This window comes from Erithacus rubecula (assembly GCF_903797595.1).
Source record: "Erithacus rubecula genome assembly, chromosome: 2".
NCBI classification, from domain to species: Eukaryota; Metazoa; Chordata; class Aves; order Passeriformes; family Muscicapidae; genus Erithacus; species Erithacus rubecula.
Window position 1 is genome coordinate 67,147,278 of NC_136685.1, and position 25,373 is coordinate 67,172,650.

At 36.6% G+C, this 25,373-nt stretch overlaps 1 protein-coding gene across 6 annotated transcripts in view; it reads left to right on the forward strand.

Annotated features, from left to right (window-relative positions):
- The window catches only part of ARID4B (AT-rich interaction domain 4B), an 86,389-nt gene that overhangs the window by 56,242 nt on the left and 4,774 nt on the right, over nucleotides 1–25,373 (forward strand). For 4 of the 6 annotated variants that reach the window (XM_079298473.1, XM_079298472.1, XM_079298469.1 and 1 more), the window contains exons 14-21: nucleotides 851–948; nucleotides 1,156–1,423; nucleotides 2,322–2,494; nucleotides 11,544–11,792; nucleotides 18,027–18,111; nucleotides 18,834–19,023; nucleotides 20,433–21,641; nucleotides 23,498–23,608. In XM_079298473.1, the coding sequence (XP_079154599.1) occupies nucleotides 851–948; nucleotides 1,156–1,423; nucleotides 2,322–2,494; nucleotides 11,544–11,792; nucleotides 18,027–18,111; nucleotides 18,834–19,023; nucleotides 20,433–21,641; nucleotides 23,498–23,608 (2,383 nt within the window). The remainder of the gene's footprint in view (nucleotides 1–850; nucleotides 949–1,155; nucleotides 1,424–2,321; nucleotides 2,495–11,543; nucleotides 11,793–18,026; nucleotides 18,112–18,833; nucleotides 19,024–20,432; nucleotides 21,642–23,497; nucleotides 23,609–25,373) is intronic. The other 2 variants (XM_079298474.1, XM_079298471.1) reach the window with 1 other exon arrangement.

The window sequence follows — 25,373 nt, forward strand, 5'->3', positions numbered from 1 at the left end:
TCAAGAAAAGTTAGTCTGATAAAGTTGTTACCTGCAAGTGAAAGGAGCCACTGCTCAGTAAAATGTCTAAGACAACCAATTTAATTTAAGGTCTGATGTGAGGCTCTTAATTTCTATTTATTCTGAGCAGTATAAAGAAGAGTTTGCTGGCTGAGATTGGTGAGATTGTCTTGAGAGGAGTAATGGAAACATACAGAATTCATGGCCAAGCAGATTGTTTGTGCTTTGAACTGCTTCCCATGGATATGGCCTGTCAGCTGAGGAGGTCTGTTTGTGCAGTGGCACCTTTCTGATAGGCAAGACAAGATGTGGTGCTGGGGTATTGCAGTACATCTGCTTTACCTTCACAGATGGTTAGAAATGGGCATATCATGAAACTTTGTCACCAAAGGGCACATTAAGGACATAATGAAAGACTGGTAGGCACTATGTCTGGTGCAGTACTAGCAGGGCTGAGTATTGTTAATGCTTTGATTTACTTTTTTTTTTTTTTTTAATTTAATTAAAATTCTAGCTCTGATAGTTAAAAATTACTTCAAATATAAAATAAAAATAAAATAAAAAATTAAGTACTGATTTTTCTGATAGTTATATTTTCTTTGTTTTATTGCCACCTGGAGAGGAAAGCCTGCTGTGGCTTGTTGCATTGCAGAAATGCTAAATTGCTTAAAGTAATTACATCAGACTACACTTTGCACTGCAGTGAAATACTCTGTGTGTGATAAATTGTAATTTTATACATCAGAGGAAATTACTTACATTTATCTTCTGAAGCTGTAAACTTTGTCAATTTTGGGGGTTTTTTGTCAGTGAATTAATTCAAAAACAATGATTTCATTGTCATTAACAGATTGAAAGTGGAGCGGTGTGGAAGCAAGTTTATCAAGATCTTGGAATCCCTGTATTAAATTCAGCTGCAGGATATAATGTTAAATGTGCATACAGAAAGTAAGTAATAAAGCCATGAAGTTTGTGCTAAAACTTCAACTGAAATGATCCTGAGCTAGGAGTAAAATACATAAAATCTATAAATCTTTGGTTTTAATACATGTTTTAAGGCTTTAAACCTACTGCCCGTGTTTAGCTTCTCTAGTTTGGATTTTCCTTCTTGAGTCAAACATGCTTATCACAAACAATTTTTTTTTTTTTTTTTAGATATCTCTATGGTTTTGAAGAGTATTGTACATCAGCTAACATTGAATTTCAAATGGCATTGCCAGAGAAAGTGTCGAACAAGCCTTGTAAAGACTGTGAAAAAGAAAAAGAATTGAAGATGCGTGAAGAACCAGAGCAAGATGCAAAAGAGATAAAAGTGGACAAGGATGAGCGCAAGCAGGAGGAAGTAGCAGTAGTACAACAAGAAGAAAAAAAGTCAGCTGAGAATGATAATGAAAGTAAAGAAAATGATAAGCCCTCTGTTCTGGTAATATATTTTAAAGTTCATCTTGTATCTTGCTTATAAAGTCAGTTGGTGTGTTAATAACCATGAATTAATATAAAGATTGAAATGTCTGTGATGGATTTAAAATAAGACTAAAACTCACTGTAAACCGCATTCAGAACAAGACATTTGAGCTGTATTTACCTTGGGTGCCTGTTCTTGGGGATCATGATGTCAAAATATCTGACATGTTAGAAAAGTCTCCCAACATTCCATTAGTTTGAGGGCCTCCTGCATGAAATGGAGTCTAGTTAGTGTCCAGTTTTATCCTTACCTGGGTAATGCATGCTTGCAGCTAATTACATTGCTGGTATTTTCATTATACATTTAGCTATGCTTGTAGGCCCTCATGAATACTGCTGTTACTTCTGTGTTCCAGTGCATCTCTACAAAGACCTGGGCCATATTATGTCCACATGGTATAATGTACTTTAGTGGTCCGGAGAGACAAATGTTTGTAGCTCTTCAAAATCCGCTGTTGACTCAGTGGCTTTAGCGAAGGAGTTTCAGGGCCATAAACCGATGTGCTGCACTGTACAGGCTCAGAGTTTGCTGTGTAAGCCAGTACTGGTATTTTTGCATCCCAGGTGGAAATACACTTTTTTGAAGTGCTTGTCTTGGGGATTGCTTTGCAATCCTTAGGGATTGCACTGCATGCCTATATCATTGTGATAAAACAAGCTAGTACATTGGCTGCAACTTTAAACTGTTAGGGTTAGCTTAAGATTTTCAATTGGAAGAGTGGCAGAGGTGCTGTAATTTTAGGTTAAGCCTACACTGTAGCATTGTTTACTCTTATGATGTCAGTGTGTTTTGTGTGCCTTTTTCTTAAATAATTTGTTTTCACCTTGTGAGTTAACTAAAGGTTTTGTTACCCTAGGGAAACAAAAAAAATTTGCCAGAGTCTGTGTTTACTCAGCCTGATCAAGAAAAGGACTTAAATGTAATCAAAACTGAAGATGAAACCAAACTGCAAGATAAGGAGGAGGAGAAGATCAAAGAAACGGAAAATCCTACAGTAAATGCAGATGCTGAAGAAAAAGAAAAATCAGGGTAAGTTATGCTGTTTCTCATCAGATAAGACATAGGTGTTTTTTAAATATTTCTCTAATTTGAACTTCAAATCAGACACGCTGTTGTTAATTTGACTCATATCTTCCAGAGGCTGATGTGTTCATAACTTTGTTGTGGTTAGGCCAGTGAAGTTAATCAGTTTACTTTAAAAAGAAAAGGCAGCTTAAGTTTCACAGGTTCCAGGTCTAAATGTAAATTGAGTGAGAACAGAATATGCAAAGCATAGATGACTATTTGATTTAATACAAAAATATTGCAGAAGTATTTTTATACTTGATTTTGGTACAAGTATAAGGCAGACTTGTGATTTCCAACTTTTGCTTTTGGACAGTGTTGCATAACACAGGAGAAGATGGAAGTACCTTGCATTGCTCAGTTAACAGCCTTGCTGTTGAATAGGCCTTGTACTGGCAGGATTCTCATGAGCAAACCTTCAGAGAGATGTTTTGAAAGTTGGAAGTGCAAATAATAGGGATACTCAGGGCCATCACTGAGTTGTGTGAATCATTTGGTTCATTAAATGGGCAGGTTTTCCTGTTTCAGTGCAGGAAAATCTAACAGGGGTTTTTCAGCAGCCACACAAAAAAATAGAACCAGAATATAGTCCTCAATAATCCCCAGTGTGTTAACAATTTGTATTCTTATGATTGAAACCCTCATAAATTATGATTTCTAGTGTTAAAAAGACAAAAATTCCCCTAAGAGGTCAGATAGATCTTTTCTAATACATTATTTGTCTTCAATAAAACAGATGATTAAGGGAGAAGCTGTTACAAGAGGGAAAGTAGATAATGGCACCTCCTTACACTTTCACAGCAATCTGTATATCAGAGATGTGTTGGGCTTTGTTGGGTTTTTTTGTAGTTAATACCATCTGTTGCCTGACCAGTAATTCCCTTATTCATTCCAGCAGTTTTGTTGTTCAGTAGATCAGCTGTCTTGATCTTCTGTCTAAATATCATTAGCATTTAATGCTTTTTCTGGCCCACTAAAAGTTGTGGCCAGAATGTCATAGTTTAGTATATTGATTTCTGATTTGTTGGTAGTAAGTTTTTTGATTTATTTTATTAAGGATTTTGATTTTTTTTTTTTTAGTGGGTTCTGAAATGATCCTTTTGTAAAATGTATATTTTCAGTGAGATTTCATTGGCAATTTCTGTAACTCAGAAATGCAGAATACAGAAAAACCAAGTTTACCTCAACACAGTTAAAAAGCTTTTTCTTTACAGATATGATTTTGTTTGTGTCCTATGTAATCTTTTCTTTTTTGAAAGACTAATTGTAGTTACATTTGCTATTCTTAATGTGAACTAGATGAGTTGTACTTTAACAGGTTTGCGAGTATTTCAGAATTATTAGACTGATTTTACAATGCTGCTTTCAAAATCTAGAACTGAATAGATGGAAAACATTTCAATGCTTAGAGAATAACGGTTTTAAAAATTCCCTAAATTATGTATTTGTGTGTGTCTATGTTTGTGATGTTACTTTTTTTATATAGCTGAAAAGTATGGTGGCTTCATGCTTACCATGCTTCAGTCATAGAAAGTTGTGGAAACTTAGCATTTATTTTTCAGTAATCCTTTTAGTTTTTTAAGTTGGGGTGTTTTAAATCCCAATTCATGACAATTTGCATTATTTATGACATCAAAAATGTTATGAGTGTTCCTAGTTTTTTATTTATGAAAACAACAAATCTGCAAAAAATATTTATTTCCTTTTAGGTTTTCCCAATTCACCTGATAGCAATTGAGTTCTTTTCCCTCTGCTCCTCCTTACTCATCCCACTGGAAAACTCTTCCAACTAGTATTTTGCTATTATGACTCATGGAAGATTGTAATGAGTTGCTTAGAATAGAAGGCCTAACTCTAAAAAGAGGTGTAGGCGGTGGTGTGGTCGTTGCTGGGAGCTATGCTATGCTTGAAGGAATAATTTAAATTACAAAAATGGAACACTTATAGCAGTTAATTGTAAGTATTTATAAGCAGTATTACTGTAGTTAACAGGATTAGTTTTACCTTCTACTCTCTCAGATTGATAGGGAGTACAAAATGCCGTTGTATCAGCTTTAAAGAGCTTTTAAAAATGACACTGTCATCCTAAATGCTAATCAATGTTCTTAGCATTTATACCATAAAGGCTGAAAAGAATCTTAGGGGGCATTTTATTAGGTGTTGTACTTCCCTGTACCCAACTTCATGGATTAGAAGTGGCAGAATTTACACAAAGGTGGAAATGTTGTGGTTGGTATTCTTTGTTGAACTGAAATGCAGAATGAGAACAGCATTTTTTAGGTAGAAAACAAATCACACACACCAATACCTGAAATGTAATGAAAATAGATCAGTGTGAAATTCACACTGAAATTTTGTTATTTGGTGTATTTAAAATGTCTTCCTGGAATGTTCTTGAAGTTATGGACCATTTGTCCTTCACAGTCCTAACAACATAGCTAAACAAATTAAATCTAATGTTACATTAGGCAAACTTTTAGAGTTTTCTATTTGCGTTTACATCTGTAGGACTTTGGACATCTTTATGTATTACTTGTCTGTAGACACAGGGAACCATGAGGACAGAAAAATGTCTGAGTCTCTTCTTGCTGACTTTCTTATGGGAAGACTGGATGAAACTCCCAGCTTCCAGATCTTGAGAAATACTACTGGAAGCCAGGGTTGTGCATTTTCTCCAGATTTTGTTTCTCTGTGCTATCTCATGTGTCTCATACCTTTGAGATTGCTACTGCTTGAATTGTATGGTCCCATCTACACAGACTTAAATAATGTGATGAAGAGGTAGAAAGGCTCAACTTTCTCTTTTCTTCCTCAGAGTGCCAGTTTCTTGCCTGCTTATGTATCTGTGAACACAGAGTAGAGATTCAAAGGGCACCTTGCCCTTTATTCTAGACATGTTTTTCTTGTTCGCTTTTTGCATTTGTGGGTATGTGGGTAGTATTTGGAGTTTTGAGATGCCCAGGCAAAATTCTTTTAAGAATCCCAGTTGCAGTTCATAAACATTGTAAGAGGTTTTGTTCTTTTATTTTGCTGATTGTGGCTGAGGTGCTGCCTTAACACCAGGAAGGGCTGTCATCTCTGGATCATACCTTGTTCTTGTGCATAAGAATGTCATTTTCACAAGTCCTTCTTTGGCCTTAGGAAACACTTCGAATTTATTTGTTTCTTGTTCTTGAAAACCATCCAATTATTTTATTTTCTCCAAGGAATGCATGAACAAATGTCCTTAAGAAATGCTTTAGAACCTTAACCACTTCTGGTTGTCTGATACAGGTGGTTTAGGTCTTTCTGGTGTGTTTTTCTAGCAGCTGGTACTGTTGTATTTTGGCACTATCACAAGGGGAAAATACTAAAAATTTAGTCGTTGGTTTAATTCCCTTCAAGACTATCAGCCATTCATTCTCACGCAAGGGAAAATTCTTAATCTTAAAGCTGTTACATGCATATTTCATGAAGTAGTTACATTTCCTCTCTTATAAGCAGTAGGATGGAACTAGGATTAATAAAAGCAGTAATTGAAAACTAAGTAAAGATGGACATTGTTTCATGTGAAGGATTTTACTAAGGTTTATTGCTCATGTGGGATAAGAAGACTACCTGCTGTGCCTGTGCTTCTCCTGAAACTTTTCATACACAAGTTAAATTTTCTGATAGCAGCTATTAAGGATTTTCTGAAAGCGGTTTTCAATGGTTTTATATAATAGTCAGAAGCTCCATTTCACATATGGTAGAAGGAGATTGTTAGAGGCAATGTTTTCTTCAGTTCCTTATCTGTTGAAATGACACATCATTGTGGTGGTGAATCTGAAATGGTAGCAAGAAGGTTAGAATCTTGAAGTGTAGTATATTTGATATAACAGACATCTCTCTTAGCTTCTGAAGAGTTGAGAAGTATGTATTTGAGATAAACTTGCATCAAACTGGAGAAAGCTGTGTAGAATTTATTAGCTTGGGAAAGTGGTGAGCTGTGTGTCATGCTCAGTGCTTGTGCAGTGTAAATATACGCTCAGAATCTTAGATTGTTGGTGTGTATAGAAAAGCAAAATGCTTGTAAGAACCATACTTAGTAATTTTATTTCTAGAAATATATTTCAATGCTCTTATTCATGATGTGTGTTCTATTTATGTATTTCAGCTGTCTTTGTATGAGGAAAGAAATTCTTGTGTAGTCATATTTTCAGAAACAGTCTAATTGATTGTTTTTCTTAATGTAGAATACAAACTGCTAAATACATACATGTAATGGCTTTTGATACAGTGATAAGCTGCAAATCACACAATAATAAAGCATAGGGTGTGGTGTAAATGTACCAGCTCTTTGCATTGAATGGAAGGGAAACATCTGATTTGGAAAAGTGATTCTGCCATCATATTTTACATAGCAGATGGTCACTGTGCAGGTTATTAACTGTGGTGCCTGTCACTGAGGCTTACACGTGTGTGAGTCTTTAAACATTCATCAGATACTGGATGCTTCCAAGGTGAACGTGAACCAGTGCTGCAAAAACAGGAAGGGCTGTACTCTTCAGGCAGACTTTGGAACCAGCCTTTATCCTTTTGAGGAATAAACACATGTGGCTGAATGATGAGAAGTGATAGGGTGAGGTCCTCTCACCTGTCTGTGGCAGCAGAGGAACACACTGATTACAGACTAAGTGCTTGCATGATTGAAGTGTACTGCACTACACTCAGGTGTGACTCAGAGTGAGGTAGTGCCTTCCACTTCTCTTGGGACAAGGGAGCCTAACTGCACTTATTCCAACTTTCTGTGTGCACATGGAAGTCCCTGGGCTTTTACTTTCAGATTTTCTTTGTAGCTTCAGAGGTGCTGTGTTTTAACCCAGCTGGCAATTTTGTACCATGCAACCACTGGCTCACTTTCCACTCACCCTGCATCCAAAACATAGCACTGTGGTACCAAGGAGAAACAAACTCCATCCCAGGCAAAACTAGGACAAGAGGGAAGACAAATACTGGTGATTTTTGGGGAGGCGTTATTTTGTGTAATTAAAGATGAGATTCCATTGTCATGGCATGAGTAAAGGTCTTAATGACCTCTCTGCCTTAAATTTTAAGGTCATCTTAATGCATCTGTGATTAACAATGTGAATTGAGACATCTTTCAGCTCTATATTAGGAGAAGTAGGGGTTAAATTATCCTCTAGGATAAGGAAAAGGAAAAAAATAAGCAGGAAACAAAATTAGAAGTTAATTTCTAAACTTGAACTGTCAGTTATACTAAAGTTTATTTTTGCTAGCGATTCAATTAACTGTAATGACTTAATTGAGTCAATAATTGAAATAATCTTGCTTCCTCAAATTTTAGAATAACCCCTGAAAAAATAATCTTGCATGTGCCATCTCACCTGCTGTGTGTACCAGTTTGGTGCATTGGGGGAAGTGTATTGCAGCAGGATTAGGTTCCTGCAAAACAGGAATCCTGGGAGGCAGATACAGTATTCCAAATCACACTCTGTCTCAAAGGTTTCACCTGGGCTTTGTTATAGCTCATGTTTAGTGCCAGACAGTGTGGGTTGAAAGAGATTTGCATGATACTGCATTTTCTTGAGTGGTGTAAGACTAGCAATGTTTTGTTTATTACCTACATCTGGTTGTTAATACACTTAATTCTGGGCTTATTGCTGTTAAATCTTTATATTGACTGAGAATGAACTGTTGTGTGTGTTTTAGCCTTTTGAGGATTTCGCATTGTCTTTTGAAACTAATTATAAGCAATATTTGTATTATCTAATATTTTAATGGTTTTACTTTATTAACGAATAGTTTTGCGTTTTATTTTGTTTATTTCTTGCTTTTGGAGGTTTATGTTCCCAATCCATGTGAGATGGAGTGTGGGGGTATTCTTAGTCTGTGGTTGTAATTTGAAATGCTTTTGAGTCCTGATAAGCTTTGTGGTAATACTTTGGATTCTGGAACAGAGTTACACTTGTATTCCTGTGTCTCCTGTATGCACTGTGTATGCACATCTGCTGCTGCCTTGTTTCATCAGCTGCTGTTTGGGTTGTTCAAATTGTTACAGCTTTGTGATAGATAATGCTTGGTACTAGTTTGAAGTTGATGATTACTGTGTGCTGCCAAGAGGTTTGTTTCTTTTTTCTTTTTCTTTTTTTTTTTACCTTTTCCCCAAGCCCTCCCCCTAAATGGGATTTTGACTAAACAGCACTGAAGAAAATCCAGTGATCTCATACATACATACATGGACTATTGAAGTTATGACTGTGCATATTGGATGCCTACAATCACAATTTCCTCTTAGAAACCTCAGTTTTCTGGCAGTCACGGCTTCCCCTTTGTCTGCACTGCCAGATTTGAACTATTTATGGCATTATAAGACAATATCTTCCTTACAAGCATTGGTATGTGTTCTTGGGTTTTTTGTTGGGTTTTTTTTTGTTGATTTTTTTGGCTTGTTTTTGTTTTATTTTGTTTTGTTTGTTTCAGGAGCTATACGAATGTGTTGGTTTTTTCCTGCTCCAAAATGATGAACATTCTTTGTTTCTGTTTGGATTCCTAAAATCTTGAGCTTATGATTGCTAATCAAGTCACTCCTTAGAACACTTTTTAATTGCAGCCATCTCTGCTTCCATTTTGCTTTTGCTTCCTGACATGCCCTCCACCTGTGTTCAGCCTGCTGTTCACATCTCCTTGATCATCCGAGATACTCAACTTCATAATGATGGTTTCACACATCTCTTCCAGGAGGTACCAATTTCTGGTATTTTCATGGAATCTTTGTGAGATATGTTGGGTCACCAAGAAAGTCATAGGGTGATTAAGATGAGAGAGACTTCAGTTTTGTTTAGTTTTCAAAAAGCCACTGGCACCATGATTGCCAGTGTCTGGAAAATTCTGAATCTCCAGTATAGAGTACTTTACTTTGCAGACAGCATTCGAGAATTGTGCCCCTAGATCTTGGAGAGAAAGAAAAAACAAAAAGGCAAAATTTGGTTCACTGCAGTTCTGAAGTGTCTTAGTAATGGAAAATCACAAGCTCATCTTGTTCTTGGAGCAGTGGTTGCTCTGTTTCTGATCCCTGTTTGTTTGTTTTTTTGGTTTTTTTTTTTTTTTTAGCTTTTGTGTGATAATACTGAAATTGCCTAGGAGTTTTTGTTTAGTACATCAGAGAGAATAACTTAATCATTTAAATTACTAGTTGGTGCCTTTTGTTGTTAGGTATGGAATTCTGTTCTGGAATTTTTCATCTGAATCTTTAGACACCTTTTTTCCTCATTTCCTTGGAAAGTAGGTTTTGCCATAAGTGAGCTTTCAAAGCTTGTTTATTCATGTTACATTTTAAACTCTGGTTTTAATTTCACTGACAAAGTAGTTCATTGAAAGTACATAGTTTCTATCTATCTATCTATCTATCTATCTATCTATCTATCTATCTATCTATCTATCTATCTATCTATCTATCTATCTATCTATCTATCTATCTATCTCCTGGAAGGCTGAGACTTTGTGTGCGTGTATATATATTTATGCATATGTATACATAAAAAATAAAATCTTGGCCTTCTAGAATTAAACTGTATAGTCCATGTCATATATACCTGAATAGCTATCTTCTGTGACTTGGTGTATTTAATAGACAAAGATGAATTTTTTAGCCTTTGTCTCATTGTGTATGCACATGTATATATATATATATACATATATGTCTTTGTATATTTAGTGTGTCCATACATATATAAATATATGTGACAGCATTAATTTCTGAAGTAATTTTATTAAATCACTGTAGTTATATTACAGTTGAATTTAGCATATTGTTCTGAACTACCTTTTGCCAGCTAATTAGATAGTAATACTGGAGTTTTACTTCTGCAAAGGAGCATCCTTTTGAGAGAAAGTAGCTTGGTTTATCTGAGTGTTTTCTACTGAAAATGTTACAGAAAGGTTTAGATTATTAATACAGGATTCTCTGTTTGTCAGCTTAACTAAAATACTGGTGTGAATCAGACTTGGAGCAGCACTTACATTCTCTTATCCAGGCATCCAAACTACCTATTCCATGTATCAGGCTTTTGGATTATTGGCGGTCTGCAGTTGTTGTGAATTTAGTCAGCAACTAAATCTGTTCTGTGTTGCACAGAGTATGTGATTAGAATGATATGGGGGCCAATGCTTTATAAGTCTAATTAAGATTAGAAGGTATTTTCCCCATTAACTTTTGTATTGTAGTCTGCCTCTTTAAGCTGATTGCAGATAATTTTCAGATAACTGAGCAGCCCGTAGTGACCATTGACTGAAACTAGCAAAATTTGCGGGTTCTTACTGCTTCTGAAAATTGGTCTAAAATATCTAAAGATGTGTTCAAAATTAGCTTACTTCTGAAAGCAGTGAACACCTGCTTGTGTATTTATATAGTAATTAAATGCAAGTTTGACATACTTAGAATACTTTTGGCATAATTGTCAAGGAGTGAAAAGGTCATAAATTAGCACAGGTTGTTTAATTTCCTAATAGAGTCACATAAGGTGTTGGGGGTTTTTTGTCCAAAATCTGGTTGTGGTTGCAGTAACTTCAAGCTGTTGAGATAGAGTTTATGTGTTGTAATAAAGCAAGGATTTTTTTTGAGAAGCAGGTTTCAAGAAGCACTTGTAAAACTTGTAGGTTGAAAAATGGAATTTAGAAAATTTTCTCTATATTGAAAAGAATTAATTTTAAGTGAGAAAATTATATTTAAACAAAGAGACTGCATGCAAGAATCATATAAAGATGAGTTTGAACAACTTCTACTCATACAGATTTTGATGGATTTTTTTTTTTTTTTTTAGTCACTTTTGCACCTTACAGTCACTGGATTTTGTGTGTGTTGCTATATCCTATTTTGCTGATATTACTCAGCTGTAGTACAGTTTCACATGTTTGGAGCCTCCTGTTACCCACTCTCTAATGCATCCACAATATTTATCAATATATGTGGTTTGGAACTGAAAAGCTTATCAAGTATCTCATATTAACTCTACAATTTTTTAAACCTTTCAAGAGATGACACGAATAAGGAAGAAGATGAAGATGAAGAAGAAGCAGAGGAGGAGGAAGAGGAGGAGGAGGAGGAAGAAGACAACAATAACAATGAGGAAGAAGAATTTGAATGCTATCCACCAGGCATGAAAGTCCAAGTGCGGTATGGAAGAGGGAAAAATCAAAAAATGTATGAAGCTAGTATTAAAGATTCTGACATCGAAGGTGGAGAAGTCCTTTACTTGGTGCACTACTGTGGATGGAACGTGAGGTAACTTGAGTTTTAGTTAGTGATTACTTCTTGAATTACTTCTCAAATACACTTATGAATTTTAAAAACTAAATTAATAGACATCTGGAGTCCTAAACTTTCAATATTGGTGTTCTGTGAAGGTCATTGTACTGTATGAAACTTAGATTTTTAACACTATATAAATGTAGGGCTTTAGTTGCTTTGAAAATCATCTTAAAATTACTTGTTCAAAGAAGGCTTCATTTATTCCCCATCTTACTTTTAGATCTTCCATGCAAGTGACACATCACTCTTTTCAGGTTTCTCCTCCGGCTCTCTTAAGCCGATTTTCTCTGATTCAGTATTTGAGTAGTGCATTTAGCTGAGGCTGTGAACTCAGTCTTGTCAGTGAAGCACAGAGTACACCAGCAACAGGGTATTTAACTGGAAAACAACAAGATTCTTAGTGACAAATAAGTGCACAGGAAATAACTGCATTTCATCTGATCTGGTATCTATCCTCCCTACCCCACCTCCCCCTGAGGCTGCCCTAAACTTCCCAGTCAGACTCTTCTCAGCCTGGTGGCTTCTTATGCTTTCTTTCATATAAGGAGGATCATATGCTTTTTATTGTCTTTAGTCTAGTATTAATAGAAGTAAGTCGAAGTATTTCTGTTGCTGTTTTGGACATCTTTTTTTGCCATTTAAAGCTTGAAGAAACTTTGAAAACTAAAGTAGAAAAAAACTAAGATTTTTGAGCAGCTTATAACTGCTCATTGTCCTTACCTATTACCTTTTAAACTTCATTACTGTCTGTAAAAAACCCAAAAAAACAACAAGACAAGTCTGAGGTACTTTTTTCTTGTTTTTCCTTTTTTGGGAAAGCTGAGATTCTTATAACCTTCATCTGTCATCTGGGCATTCTGCCTCTGACCAAGAGAGCAGGATAAATATTTATTCAGTTCCAGCAAGATCTGCTAGCACAGATAACACAGAAGTGTGATGCTTCTCTTGCTGCCTTGAATTCACCTCTTTGCATCAAGGCCTGGTGATTTCCAGCCACACCTGAGTTACTGCCAGGGAGGAATCTTGCTTTTGCCACCTTTGGTACTGATCTTCTGTAGAATTTTGATCTACATTGATCTACAGGTATAGGATCTGACATAAAGTGTCTTCAGGCAACATCTGTAAGCATAGTAGGTGTGAAGTCAAGATATGAGGGGAGATGCAGCCTGCTCAAGCTGGGAGCTGGGGTGTGACTTGCCTTTTGGTCCAGTTCTTATTGAGGAGGACTCCTTTGGAGTGCAATTTGCTGAAATTTTCATCCTGCTCACTGAAGACTACTGTGTGTACCAGTCCAAGAGGTTTCTTGTTTTTTAAACTCTTCTTTTGGAATTCACGTGTAAGCACAGAAGTTATTTTTCTTTTTTGACCAAATATCATGCTATTATCCATGCTGTGAGGTGAATTGATCAGATTTTTGTTTGAGCAGTACCACTTCAAGTCTGAAGAAATGAGAAGTCAAAAATGAGTCTTCTTCACCTTGAAGATCCCAAGCAGCCCAGTTCTTAAAGGAGAAATCAAGATTCTAAATTTTTAACTCTACATTTTAAACAAATCTACAGATTGATGTCAGAGGCATTTTTTCTGTGACTAGGCTATGTTTGATAATAAAAGTATTTTTAGTTAACTTGCACTTGTTTGAGAAGCAAGTACTGATTGTTCAGTCTTTCTGTTGGCAGGACTTGAGTTTATATTTTTACCTGGTGTTTCAAAAAAGCCCTCTGAAAAGATTTATTGGGCAGTAGGATTCTTCACTGAAAAATACATTAGTGATTGACATTAGCTGTGGGACTGTGCATGGACTCTGCTAAATGTGGCTAATTTTGTTCATACATGTAAAATTAAGTTCATGGATTTGACAAGAAAGAGTGTGTAAGCCTCAGCTTTAGCCAGCATCTAACACTTTGACAGTTTAGTATTGTGAAGACCAGTCTTGTAGGCTATAATAGCTTGATTTGGCTTTCAGTCAGTGACAACCTGGAAAAGCAACTGCTTAATAGGGTAGGAGGCAATTCCCTCATCTCCTTATTCATTGTAGAATATTTAGCAGGCACTGTATATGTACAGTACAGGGGATGTACTGAACTAGGATTTGCTAATCATCCAGGTTTTTTTTAATTCTGTCATTCTTCTGCTCCTCTAAGTTGGCTTTCCTGTTTCTCTCTTTGGTCAAGTATGCCATTTAATGGCCTGTTCTTTAAACTCCTAAGTTTGAGCAGAAATCTTAAATAATTACTAATTGTTCTTACCACAGTTTCAGTCTGGAATTCAGGGAAACTGTGTGTGTGGGCATGCTCACATTCTTTAGGGTACTTGGAATGAAGTTGGGTAAACTTGATACTCATCTTCATTAGTTTGTTTTGGTTTTTTTTTAATGCTCTGGAGCAGTGACATTAAGAACTGTGGAACATTTTTTTTTTGTTTGTTTTAAAGAGTAGATAGAAAGTGCAGAAGCTGTGCAGCATTATACTGAAGGATCTTGTTGTTAGCTCCTGAGATTCAGGTGATGTGTATCTCTGATAAAGGTCTCTGAATGGTAGTGTTCAGTGGAGCCTGGCTTGTAGTCAAAGGGAATGGTAGAAATCTCTGCCCTGGTAGAAGGGCCTGCTTATGTTACCACATGATAACCAGAAAAAGTAGAGAAATACAGAGAAACTGTACTTCTTTTGACAGACCAGTGATGTTTGAATTGTGTGTGCTTTTTATGTAACTGAAACTTATTTGGGGCCTATGGTGCCAGTTCCTTGTGCTGTAAATTTCATCTTTAGCTCCCAGTGCAAAGAACATTTCATTGTGTAAGTGTTCTTCTGCAGTGTATGCCCAGTAATTAGAGGGTACATAACATAAAAAAAAGGCAGTTAGATTGTTGAAACTGTATATCATTATGGTACACCATCACAAGACATATTATTCTTGAATGTTTAAAATGTTTAAAGCTAAGAATTATTATTTTCAACACTTCTTTCCTTCAGAAATCTGCACATGAAAGTGCTAATTTCTGTCTAAGTTTGTTGAAACACTACTTCATATACAAATTCTATACTTTACAGTCAACCACTGAAATTAAATGTGCAGCAAAATTTCAGGTCCTGGAGAGTAATGTATGTCATGGGGTGGCAGGGGAGGGATTATTAAAAAAAAAAAAAAGAAACTAGAATCCCCATCTAATATTCCAGTATTTGAGTATCAGGCTAGTTTTTCTTCTTTCTTTGATCACACAGAAAAAAAAAAATCTCCCTTTTCAGCATCTCTAGATGGTATACTGGACCTTTTCAGTGAATTTGCTAAGGCTTGCTAGCTCCTTGAGCTCACTTGTCCTTCTGAAAAAAGTGGTACCTGTGCTAGTATGAAATCTAGTCTGGACAAGTGTGCTTTCTTCCTTGTTTCTCCTCTGGTACTTCTGTGGAAGATGGACTGTGCAGTCTCTGAGAGCATGTTATGGTGCATTTTGTCTTGTAAGTAGTGCATATGAATGTATCATATCAGTACATGCCCTGATGCAAGGTGTTCCTCTTTATCTTGGTAAGGCAAGGGGATTTTCTTTATGAAAGAGTTCCAGGTTTTCATATGAAACCTGATTTTAAAAAGTAAGTAAATAATAATTCCTTATTGAATCTGCCATCTTGATTTTCTAAGAAATCTTTGTAAACTCTTTTTGGATTATTTCCTTCCTCTCCACTCTCATCTGCTCACTTTAGAGTGATGAAGCTAGTACATGTGAAAGACAGCACTGCAGTAAAACAACCCAGGTCCTCTGAAAGTACATGCTTCTTGTGAGCAGAGCTGAAGAACTATTTTGATAATATTTTTGGGTTAATTTTGTTTTGTGAACAGACTGTCCAAAGATTAGTGATGAAGTAAGTGTTTATATGTTAGCAGGTGCAGTTCTAGAAAGAGGCTCTAGTCTGAGTCACACACCCCATTTTAGATACAGTTTTCAGGGTGCTTCTCTGTCTTGCAGTGGAGGAAGAATTTAATTTAGGGTCAGGTTGTCAGCTGTGGCTTGGAATGTATCATTTTTGCAGGATCTGTTTCAGCCTGGGGTCCAGTTGTCCCAGGTTTAGGCTAACCATATGTTTGAGTAATGAAAGGAGCTGTGTGATGCAAAGGTGTGAAGTGGGAGCAGCTGATTCCCTGGAGAAGTTGTGAGATTTCGGTGGCCTCCTCACAGTGTTGTCTGTTGTTTGGGGTGCAGTCAGAAGTAAAGCAGGATATGCTCAGGCCAGCAGCTGTGACTGTGAATGTGAGATGAGGGCTTGCATGACCACCCTTTCTAACACATGGTTTTTAGGACTCTGTGGTATGGACACATATTCTCTTCAGATTCTGCACTTCTCTCCTTTGGTTCAGTGTGCCCCCATGTCTACCAACTCTTGCTCCAACAGGGACTGCAGTTGCTGTGAATCTCAGACAGTGTGGGCTGTGCACAGACTTTGCATAGGAGGAAGATTAATTTCTTATTGGAGATGCATAAGAATGAGTGAATACAAATTTGGTATTCTAGCAGTGTGGTTGAGGCAGAAAGGACACTGTCAGAATCCTTACTTTTTACCATGTGTTTATCAGGTCCTAGTGCTGCTTTCCTGCATATACTTAGATCTAATAAAATACTCTTGCTTTTCTCTGGGTCATAAAATCCATTTGGCAGGCACTTCAGGGTATTCCTTGTGCAAAACATATCTTTGTCTTGAAGAAAGGTTGCTTCAAATAGTTTCCCACAGTCTCACAGAAATGGGATTTTTCATATGAGCAAGCACTCTGCAGAATTGTATTTTAGTTTTGAACCTGTTTAGTGACATTTCATCTGATAATGGCAGTGCAATGGTACAATGACAGCAGTGTCTGCAGCAGTGTAGGCAGTGTATCATAGTCTGCATGGTCTTCTGTGAGTTTTTGTGGTTTTTATTGTCACATGGAAGTGAAAAAACTGAACAAATTGTTTTGGAAAGCTATTTTTAAGACTGCAGTTATTTCATTTTTTCACTGTATTATTATGTGAAATTTAAGTTAGTAGAATACAGTATTTAGCTTCTGAAATCCCTTCGTAGAGCATAACTTAAAATATGTAGGAAGCAAATTGCAAACTTGCATGTTTTTCCCTAAATATTTCTAATTTATGCCAATATTGTGAATATAATTGACAGTGGTTGCAAAGAAACTGAATTAGGACTGTCTTAGTAGTCATTGCATATATCAAAATGAGATTGAGTAAGCCCAGCTGGAAAGCCAGTATGGTGATTGTGCTCAAATCCATCCTGAACGAGTTTTTTCGGAGAGTGTAGTTTGGGTTTGTGTGGTTTTTTTAAAGTTGATGTTTTCCCTCTATTTTTATGTTTACCTAGGAGGATAGAATTAGTTTGTATATATATTCAGGTCAAAGTTAATACCAGCTAATTTTTACCACTTTTTTAATTTTTAAATGTTTTCTTGGAGATGGTTCTTGAATTTACAGTTTAAGTAGTAAAGCAGCTTACTCTTATTGGGAGGAAAAAAAATTATTTAAATGGTTCTTGAGCTTTTCAGAAATGCACAATCTGGTGAGCACAGTACAATAAATAGTTACAGTATATTCTTACTAAGAATGTGCTTCTTTGGTCTTGGGTTTGTACTTAACAGGTCTAGTCTTGAATAACAAGATGCCTGTTGTTAATAACCTGGTGCTATTTAGTATGTTTTTGTCTTGAATCACTCTGATACAAGATGGAAACCTTTAACAGAAAAGGAACTGGAAAATGTCACTGTGAAGTCAGTGACTCAGTTGGTGACTCTAAATAGTTACTCACTCCAGGTAACTCTTTGCAGTCACTCAGAATCAAAAGAGTTTCTTTTTATTAACTGGTCCCATTTTATGTAGTTGAAAGGATTTAGTTTATTGTTAAGGTTTTACAGTATATAAATAGGAAGTATACCTTTTAGAGGTTTGTACAGATTTCTCATTCAAGTAGTTTGTTTTAGCTGCATACATGGATTTCTGCTGTTCTGTGCAGACTGGAAAATAGGTTTAGCATTTACCATTCAGTATAAAAAGAAATTAATCCTCTGAACCTTAGCTGAAACTTCACAGACTTTAGAATCCCATAGATGACTTGATTCAAATTCCAATTCTGTTTTCATATGGCTGCTAACCATCTTTTTCCTCAGTTTAATTTCTATTGTGATGTAATTATCTGCTTAAATCAATAAATGTGTACGATTTCTTTTTCTGTTTAGGTACGACGAATGGATAAAGGCAGACAAGATAGTGAGACCAGCTGATAAAAATGTACCAAAAATTAAGCATCGAAAGAAAATAAAGGTAGTTTTTCTCTCTTGTTGCTCCCAGCTTTGGTTTGATATATATAAGTAATCCCTGCCTTTCTGCCTGCATTTTGTTGGCCTACAAATGCTCATCAGGCAAAGCAACTTCATAGCCTATTAAATATGGATACTCTTTTCATCATGGTTTTGGCTTTTCTCCTTGGAGTGAGGAGGGGAAGCTTCTTTTTTTCCCTGAATTTTTAATTAAATGTATGTAGTCATTTACAGAAAGCAAATGAGAAGGATACAGCTTCTTGTCAGTGTTGGGAGCTAGTTTGGGGGGTGAAATTTGAGAGCTCTCTGACTCTGCAGGGCAAACCTATGGACCAGTCCATGTGTATGTGACTCTATAATTTTATTACCAAGATTGCTTTCAAAATTGATTCTTCCACGGCTGATATTTAGGCTTAGATGGTGACATATTTCTTGGACAGTGAGCTGCAGGGAAGCTTTTCCTTCTGCCACTGCTGAGCCTGGCATCCTGCAGTGCCACTACTCCTCAAGCACTGGTTGTTTGCCTTCCCATTTGTTTCAGTGGTGACAAAGTCCCTTTCTTCAGCAGAAAGGTCTTGGTGTGGAGTGTAGAAAGGTGTTTGTAGTCCTTTAAACAAAGAGGAGAGCTTTTCTCTAAAGACTGAATGTTAAAGATTGTTTAATTGTAGTCCATGATAAGATGTGTGCTCCAATGAGAAAAGTTTTTGTGTCTTTTTTTTCACCTAGAATAAAACTGACAGAGAGAAGGAAGAGAAGTATTCTCCTAAACCGTGTAAATTGCGACGTTTGTCAAAACCTCCCTTTCACACCAGCACATCACCAGAGACTGGGTCCAAACTTGACAGCACTGAAGCCAAAAATAGTGAACAAACTCCAGTTAAATCAATAGAAATTTCTATCATTAATGGGCTACAAGGTATTGTGCTTAATAGCTTTTTCTAATTCTGTAAATGGCCTTTAAACAGGACTTAATGACAATGTAGAATAACTGATGCAACTAAATGCTTGAGTCTGTCTGGCTAATAATAACAGCATCTTCAGAAATAGCCCTTGGACAAAAGCAGTGTTGGCAGTTTCTGTGAATTCAGTGTGTTAACAGTCAATTACATTTTGTGTTGCCATCCTTTTTTTGTTTGATATAGAGCAAAGTATTTTTGCTTCCTATTTCTCATTTTTCATTTACGTAAGCTATAGGGCCCATTATTCATATTTGCATGTCTGTTGTTGCTAGCACTGTGTTCCCGTGCCCACACATTTACAGCAGCATTTCAATACCTACTTGCTTCTCTTCATTCTTAGTTTAGGGCATGCTTCCAGAGAAGGAAATCATGTATGATATAGGTAGTTTGGGTAAGCACAAACTTTTTGTGGAAGCTGTGTGACTTTAATAATCATTCCAGCTTATTTGAACTTGGATGACACTGGCCCTGAGTTCCAAAACTGTAGGTAGAATAACAGTCAACATAATCTATAGTGCTTGATTTCCTTAGGAAATGAGAAACAAAACAAAAAAAAAAAAACAAAAAACCCCAAATAGCGATGACGCTGTTATTAATGTGGTAATTAATCTGTAATTAACTTTATAAATCAAGGAGTTACATATATGTGTATATATATATATGTGTGTGTGTGTGTGTGTATTTGAGCCAGTTCCTGTGTTTTTCCTTGAATCTGTATCTTTTGATACTGAAAGAGATTGCTGTAGATCCTTTCTTGTCTCAGTTTCTTTATTGCTGACTCTGAATTTTCTTGCAGTTGTCCTACATTCTTCTTGTCCATTTGTTTCCCTAAGTGCCTTTCTTTATTGCTTTCACTTCCTTTTTCCAGGTTGTTCATCAGGTTGGCTTGTCACAGAGTATCCAATATGTGTGGTGTTGTTCAATCCTTTAGATTTGGGATTTTCCAGGCAGAATAATGTCTGTGTTATGGGCTTTGGATAAAAGGCAGAAAATGGTAGTATTTGTAACCCATAAGAAATATGTAAGGGCATCTTCCAGCTTCTGGTTTGGGTAATTGTGCAGAAGTTTGTATTTTATGGATTAATGCACTCTATGCTTTCTCTACCTCTTCAGAAATTCCTGGAGATGTACTGTGTAACACAGAATCTTCCTAGTTTCTAATCTAGCCATTATACCATGAATTTTTGGACTCTTCAGGAGGTACCATTTAAGAGAGAGACTGCTAGAGATCCTGTAGCATGTCTTCATATCTGTACAGTTTTCTTTAGTTTTTTGGGTTTTTTTAAATAATTCTTTGTAACCATAAATAATCAATACAAACTTTCCTTGTTTTGTTTTTGTTTTGTTTGGATTTATTTTTAATTAGCTTCTGAAAGTTCTGATGATAGTGAGCAAGAAGATGACCAAAGTGCCCCGAATGCTCATGCTGATGGCAAAGAGGAATCTCAGCCCGAAGCCGTAAGCCAAGATAAAAATGAACTCCGTGTGAAAGAACAGAGCGGTTCATCCCTCCCAGAAGAAAGTAAAGCTCTTGCAGATGCAATAGTGCCCAAGTCTGTGTCCAAGTCTCCTGAAAGATTGCGGAAAGAGATGGAGGAGCTGTCTGAAGATAGCGAGTCTGATGGAGAAGACGAAGCCACGAAGAAGAGAAAGGATGGAAAGAAGGAGGTCGTGGATAAAACAGCAAAACCACAAGTGAAGCGTGGTAAACGAAGACACTGTGTTACAGAGGAGTCCTTAAAGACCGTGTCACCTAACAGAAAGGATGAGAAGTCCAAAAACAAAGACTCCCTTAGTTTAGAAAATAGCAGTAACAGCTCCTCGGATGAAGATGAGGAAGACAAATCCAAACTGAAAATCACCCCAACGAAAAAGTACAATGGACTAGAGGAGAAAAGGAAATCTTTACGGACAAGTACTTTCTACTCTGGATTTTCTGAAGTGGGAGAGAAAAGAATAAAGCTTCTCAATAACTCTGATGAAAGACTCCAGAACACCAGAGCGAAGGATCGGAAGGACGTGTGGTCAAGTATCCAAGGCCAGTGGCCGAAGAAAACGCTGAAGGAGCTGTTCTCAGACTCGGATACTGAGGCTGCTGCCTCTCCTCCACACGCTGCTCCTGAGGATGCTGCAGCAGAGGAGCAGCTTCAGACTCTTGCAGAAGAAGGTATTTCTTTGCCTAACTGTGAACTTGAAAAATCCTTGCCAGCAAGTGTGGATGTTAAACCTGTTGAGGAGAAGCCGACTGAAGTGGGTGAGAAGAAAGTTGAATTTCCAAGCAGCGGCAGCAATTCAGTGCTAAATACACCTCCTACGACTCCTGAGTCACCTTCCTCTGTAACTGTGACAGAGTCCAGTAGACATCAGTCCAGTGTCACTGTCTCTGAGACATTGCCACCAAATCAAGAAGAGATACGAAGCATCAAAAGTGAAACAGATAGCACAATAGAGGTGGACAGTGTGGCAGGGGAGTTGCAAGACCTCCAGTCTGAGGGAAATATTTCTCCAACAGGCTTTGATGCCAGCGTCAGCTCCAGTAGTAGTAATCAACCAGAGCCAGAGCATGCTGAAAAAGGTAAAGGAATGGGTAAACAGAGCTGTCTCCAACCTAACCAGCTCTAATTTCTAACATTGCTGATGTGTTTTCATCCTGTTTTGTTTATGGTGAAGGGAAGTTAGTTGGTGCAGGAAATAGTAGCCTGCTGTCCATTTCAGATCAGTGGAAATGGTATAATCATCTGATGAATAAAATGTAATCTGCCAACAAGTTTATTGGGCTTTTGTTAGAAATTGTGGTGTTTTCACTGAGGGACAAAGGATAAAAGAATGAAGTTTATACTGGATATGGCAAAAAAGCCCAAAGCAAACTGTAATAGCTTGTGTAAGGAACATTCATTGTAGCAAGATGGAAGCATTTTCAGCACCCTCCTTAGAAGCAGAAGGTGCATTTCTTACATAAAATTTGATTCTCTGTTGGTTGTTTGTTTTGGGGGGGAAAACCCTCTTGCTGCTAGGGTACTTAGGCAGTCATTTCTAATTTGTATTTTTCTAGAACATTAACTTCATAAGATTCAACTCAAGCTGATAAAAGCATTGACCTTTTCAGCTGTGTTTCATTTTCAGATGTGATTTTTCAGATTGAAGTTCCTTTCCTGAAACCACTAGAGAATGGGGGATTATAAACACTTGTTCACATGATGTCGCTGTACTGCTGCCTGATTTTTAACTGCTGGCAAGGCAAGATCCAGAAGCTTTTTCTGAAAGTGGCTGTTTTGCAGTTCATCAAGAGTACAGTTACTTTCACTGGGTTGTAGTGGCTAAAAACTGTGAACACAAAGGAAGAAAATATCTTTTGTCTACAATTCTGAGACAGAAGTGGGTTTTTTAATCTCAGTAAATTCTGGCTAGCAATTAGCTATTTTTTTTTTTTTAATGCTCTTAAAGGTGTGTTGTTACCTTTAGCATTTTGTTGGAAGTGTTCTTCTGAAAATATGCAACAGAATATGTTTCCTTAAAGGAGAGAGTTTGAAAGAGGTGAATATGTACCCCTTAATAAATTCATCTCTGTTGCTTTGCTAATTAGAGCTGTGTAGGTTTAGAACTCGGGTTGCTTGGGGCTTTTTTTATGAAAGTAATTTATTACCACCTGAAAGAAGTTTTACACTACTATAAAAGAGTATTTTTACATGCATTAGACTTCAGCTTCCTCTCTGATTCTATCAGCATGTTAACCTGTTTCAGAAAATTTGGTTCCTTAATTTAAATTGTTTTATTCCAGGGTCATTTTTAATCTCTAAGTCAGATGGTTGTGAAACAACGTTTGGAGAAGCCCTAAAACACTCTCTTTTACCAGGTGTACTAGAATGCTTCCATGTTCCTTTTCTTCTTTTTCCCATTGAAGCCACAAATACCAATAGAATTTTTCCCCTTGTTTTTTGTTTGCCTTTCTTTACTTGTTGGTTTCTTTTTTAACATTATCTAAGATTTTTTTAACACTTTCAGTCAATGTAATTACTGATCACAGATTATGGCTTTGTTTTTTTTTCTCACAGCTTCCAAGTACAGCAAACTTTTAAAAACATTTTTTAGTCCCAGTAGGTCTTTAACTTTTTAAATAAATGTATTCTTATTTAATTTGCAGTATTAAGAAAGAGTAAATTCATGTGGTTCAAGAGAAATTCTGGTGATGCATATGGGAAAGTAATTTGTGATCATCATACATTTGCTCTCTGTGCAAAGAAGCTTCATCTGCCTTCCACTCCTTCTCTTCCTCTTGTCAATATAAGTAGAAAACTGAGCTGCATTAAGGATGGGCAGGAACAGTTGCATTGTTGTCTACAAAGTTAAGCTTTGAAGTGTTTTGTGGGAGGAATGCAGGCATTTATTTAATCTCAGTTTTTTGTTTTTGTTTTTTTCTTTTCCCAATTATAGTCTGTACAGGCCAAAAAAGACTTAAAGATGCTCAGGGAGGAGGCAGCTCCTCAAAAAAGCAGAAAAGAAGCCACAAAACATCTGTAAGCAGCAAAAAGAAGAGTAAAACTAGTAAGTATAGCAGCTTAGTGTGAAACAAAAAGTGTAAAAGTAGCATGCCATTTGTTCAACTGCTTGTAGGAGATGAAATCTGTTAATAAAAAATGCATTAGGACAAAATGTTCTCATCAGAGAATTCTTAATATTGTTTAAATTAAGAAACTACTCTACCTAAATGCCAAAGTGTTTTAAAATGTCTTATATTATTTCTGGGCCTATTTCTAAGAGCTCTTTAATGTTCAGGAAAGCCAAGAAGTGTATTTCACACATAGCAGAATTTGGACAGGTATCTCTGTGTTGTGATAGCTGCCTGCTTTAGAGGGGAGACTGGGACCTGAAGGAAATTACATTTTCTGCAAGATGAGTGTTCAGAGGTTAATATCTCTACTCTGTAGCAAATATGAGAATAATTCCAAAAGAATATAGGTTCTTGTTTTCTTCCTATGCTGTTACATCTGCTGTAAATAATGCAGCTTTTGCAGTTTTTTGTAGTTGTAGAAGCTAATTGGAATAGAAACCACAGTACTGGGTAAGGGAAGCTTAATAAAAGCAGAGGTATGTTAGGGTTTGTATGCACAGGTGTTTGGGAGACAATAAGATAAATTACTGCTTCATTTCACTATTAATAAAACAATACCAGGAAACAGCAAGAGATTGAATCCTGGAGGATAACTGTAAAAAATGGAGTTAAAGCAAGGATCAAAAGCATATACCACGCCTTTTTTTCCTCTCTTTTCCCCACCTTCTCCCTCCCTTCTTTCTATTAACACTTTTACTAAAAGCCTGTATTTTCTGGTCTGGTATTTGCTTTCACCCCACCTGTCCTTCCTGTTAATTTATCCTCTTTATATTTTCTCATCCTTTTTCAACTTCACTGGTCTCCTTTCATAATCATTATTCCTACCCTCACCCTAGAAATTAAAGTAAAAAAACAAACTGAATTTGCAGAACAAATACACCTTTTTTAGCCTTTATTCCCTTAGATTTGGTGAATTTATCCCTTTTTCTCAACCTGTGTCTTCATCAGGGTGTGAAACTTCAAAGCTACTACCACATAGTCCTTGGTGTGTGATCTTGTTGTTAGATTTCTCACTACTGGATGTAACAAGGAAAACAAATAGATAAAATGTGATTCAGCTGCAAGCACAAAAAAGGCTTTTGGCAAAATTCTGGCGTATCTGTTAAACTGCTTGTGTGGCAACTTCAGCTCTTGCCTTTGCATTAAACCAACACCAACAAGCATCTGGCCAAGCTCTTTCACACTGCCTGTCTTGGGTATTCAGTTTCTCCTGTGTAGATCACAGGATCATAAAGGCCAAAAGGTTCAGGGCTCATTATGTCAACATTTGTGGCAGGTACAACTGAGGCATACATTTTACTTAATAAATATAAATTCAGTGTGTTTTTAAAAACATTTCTAACAATTGAGATTCTGCAGATTTTCTAGGCATTTTATTCCACTGCTTTGCTAGACTTGTGTTGAATGACAGTCTCTTGTGCCTGCTTTCACCTCAGTTTTATTTTAGTAATGCTAAAAACTTCATCCTTTCAATCATTACCCATAAATCTTGTCTTCTAGATAGATTATTTTGTTACTCGCTTTTGAGTGCTTTGATTAAAAGTCTGTGTTCAGTCTGTTGCTTTAAAGTTTTTTCAGCTTGAGGTAAAGTTCTGTTTTGAGTCAGTAAAAGATCTTTTCAAAAATAAAAAAATTTTAGGCTGTGTTTGCTCTGACATGACATTATCTGCTATACCTGTCCTAAAATTACAGTCAAAG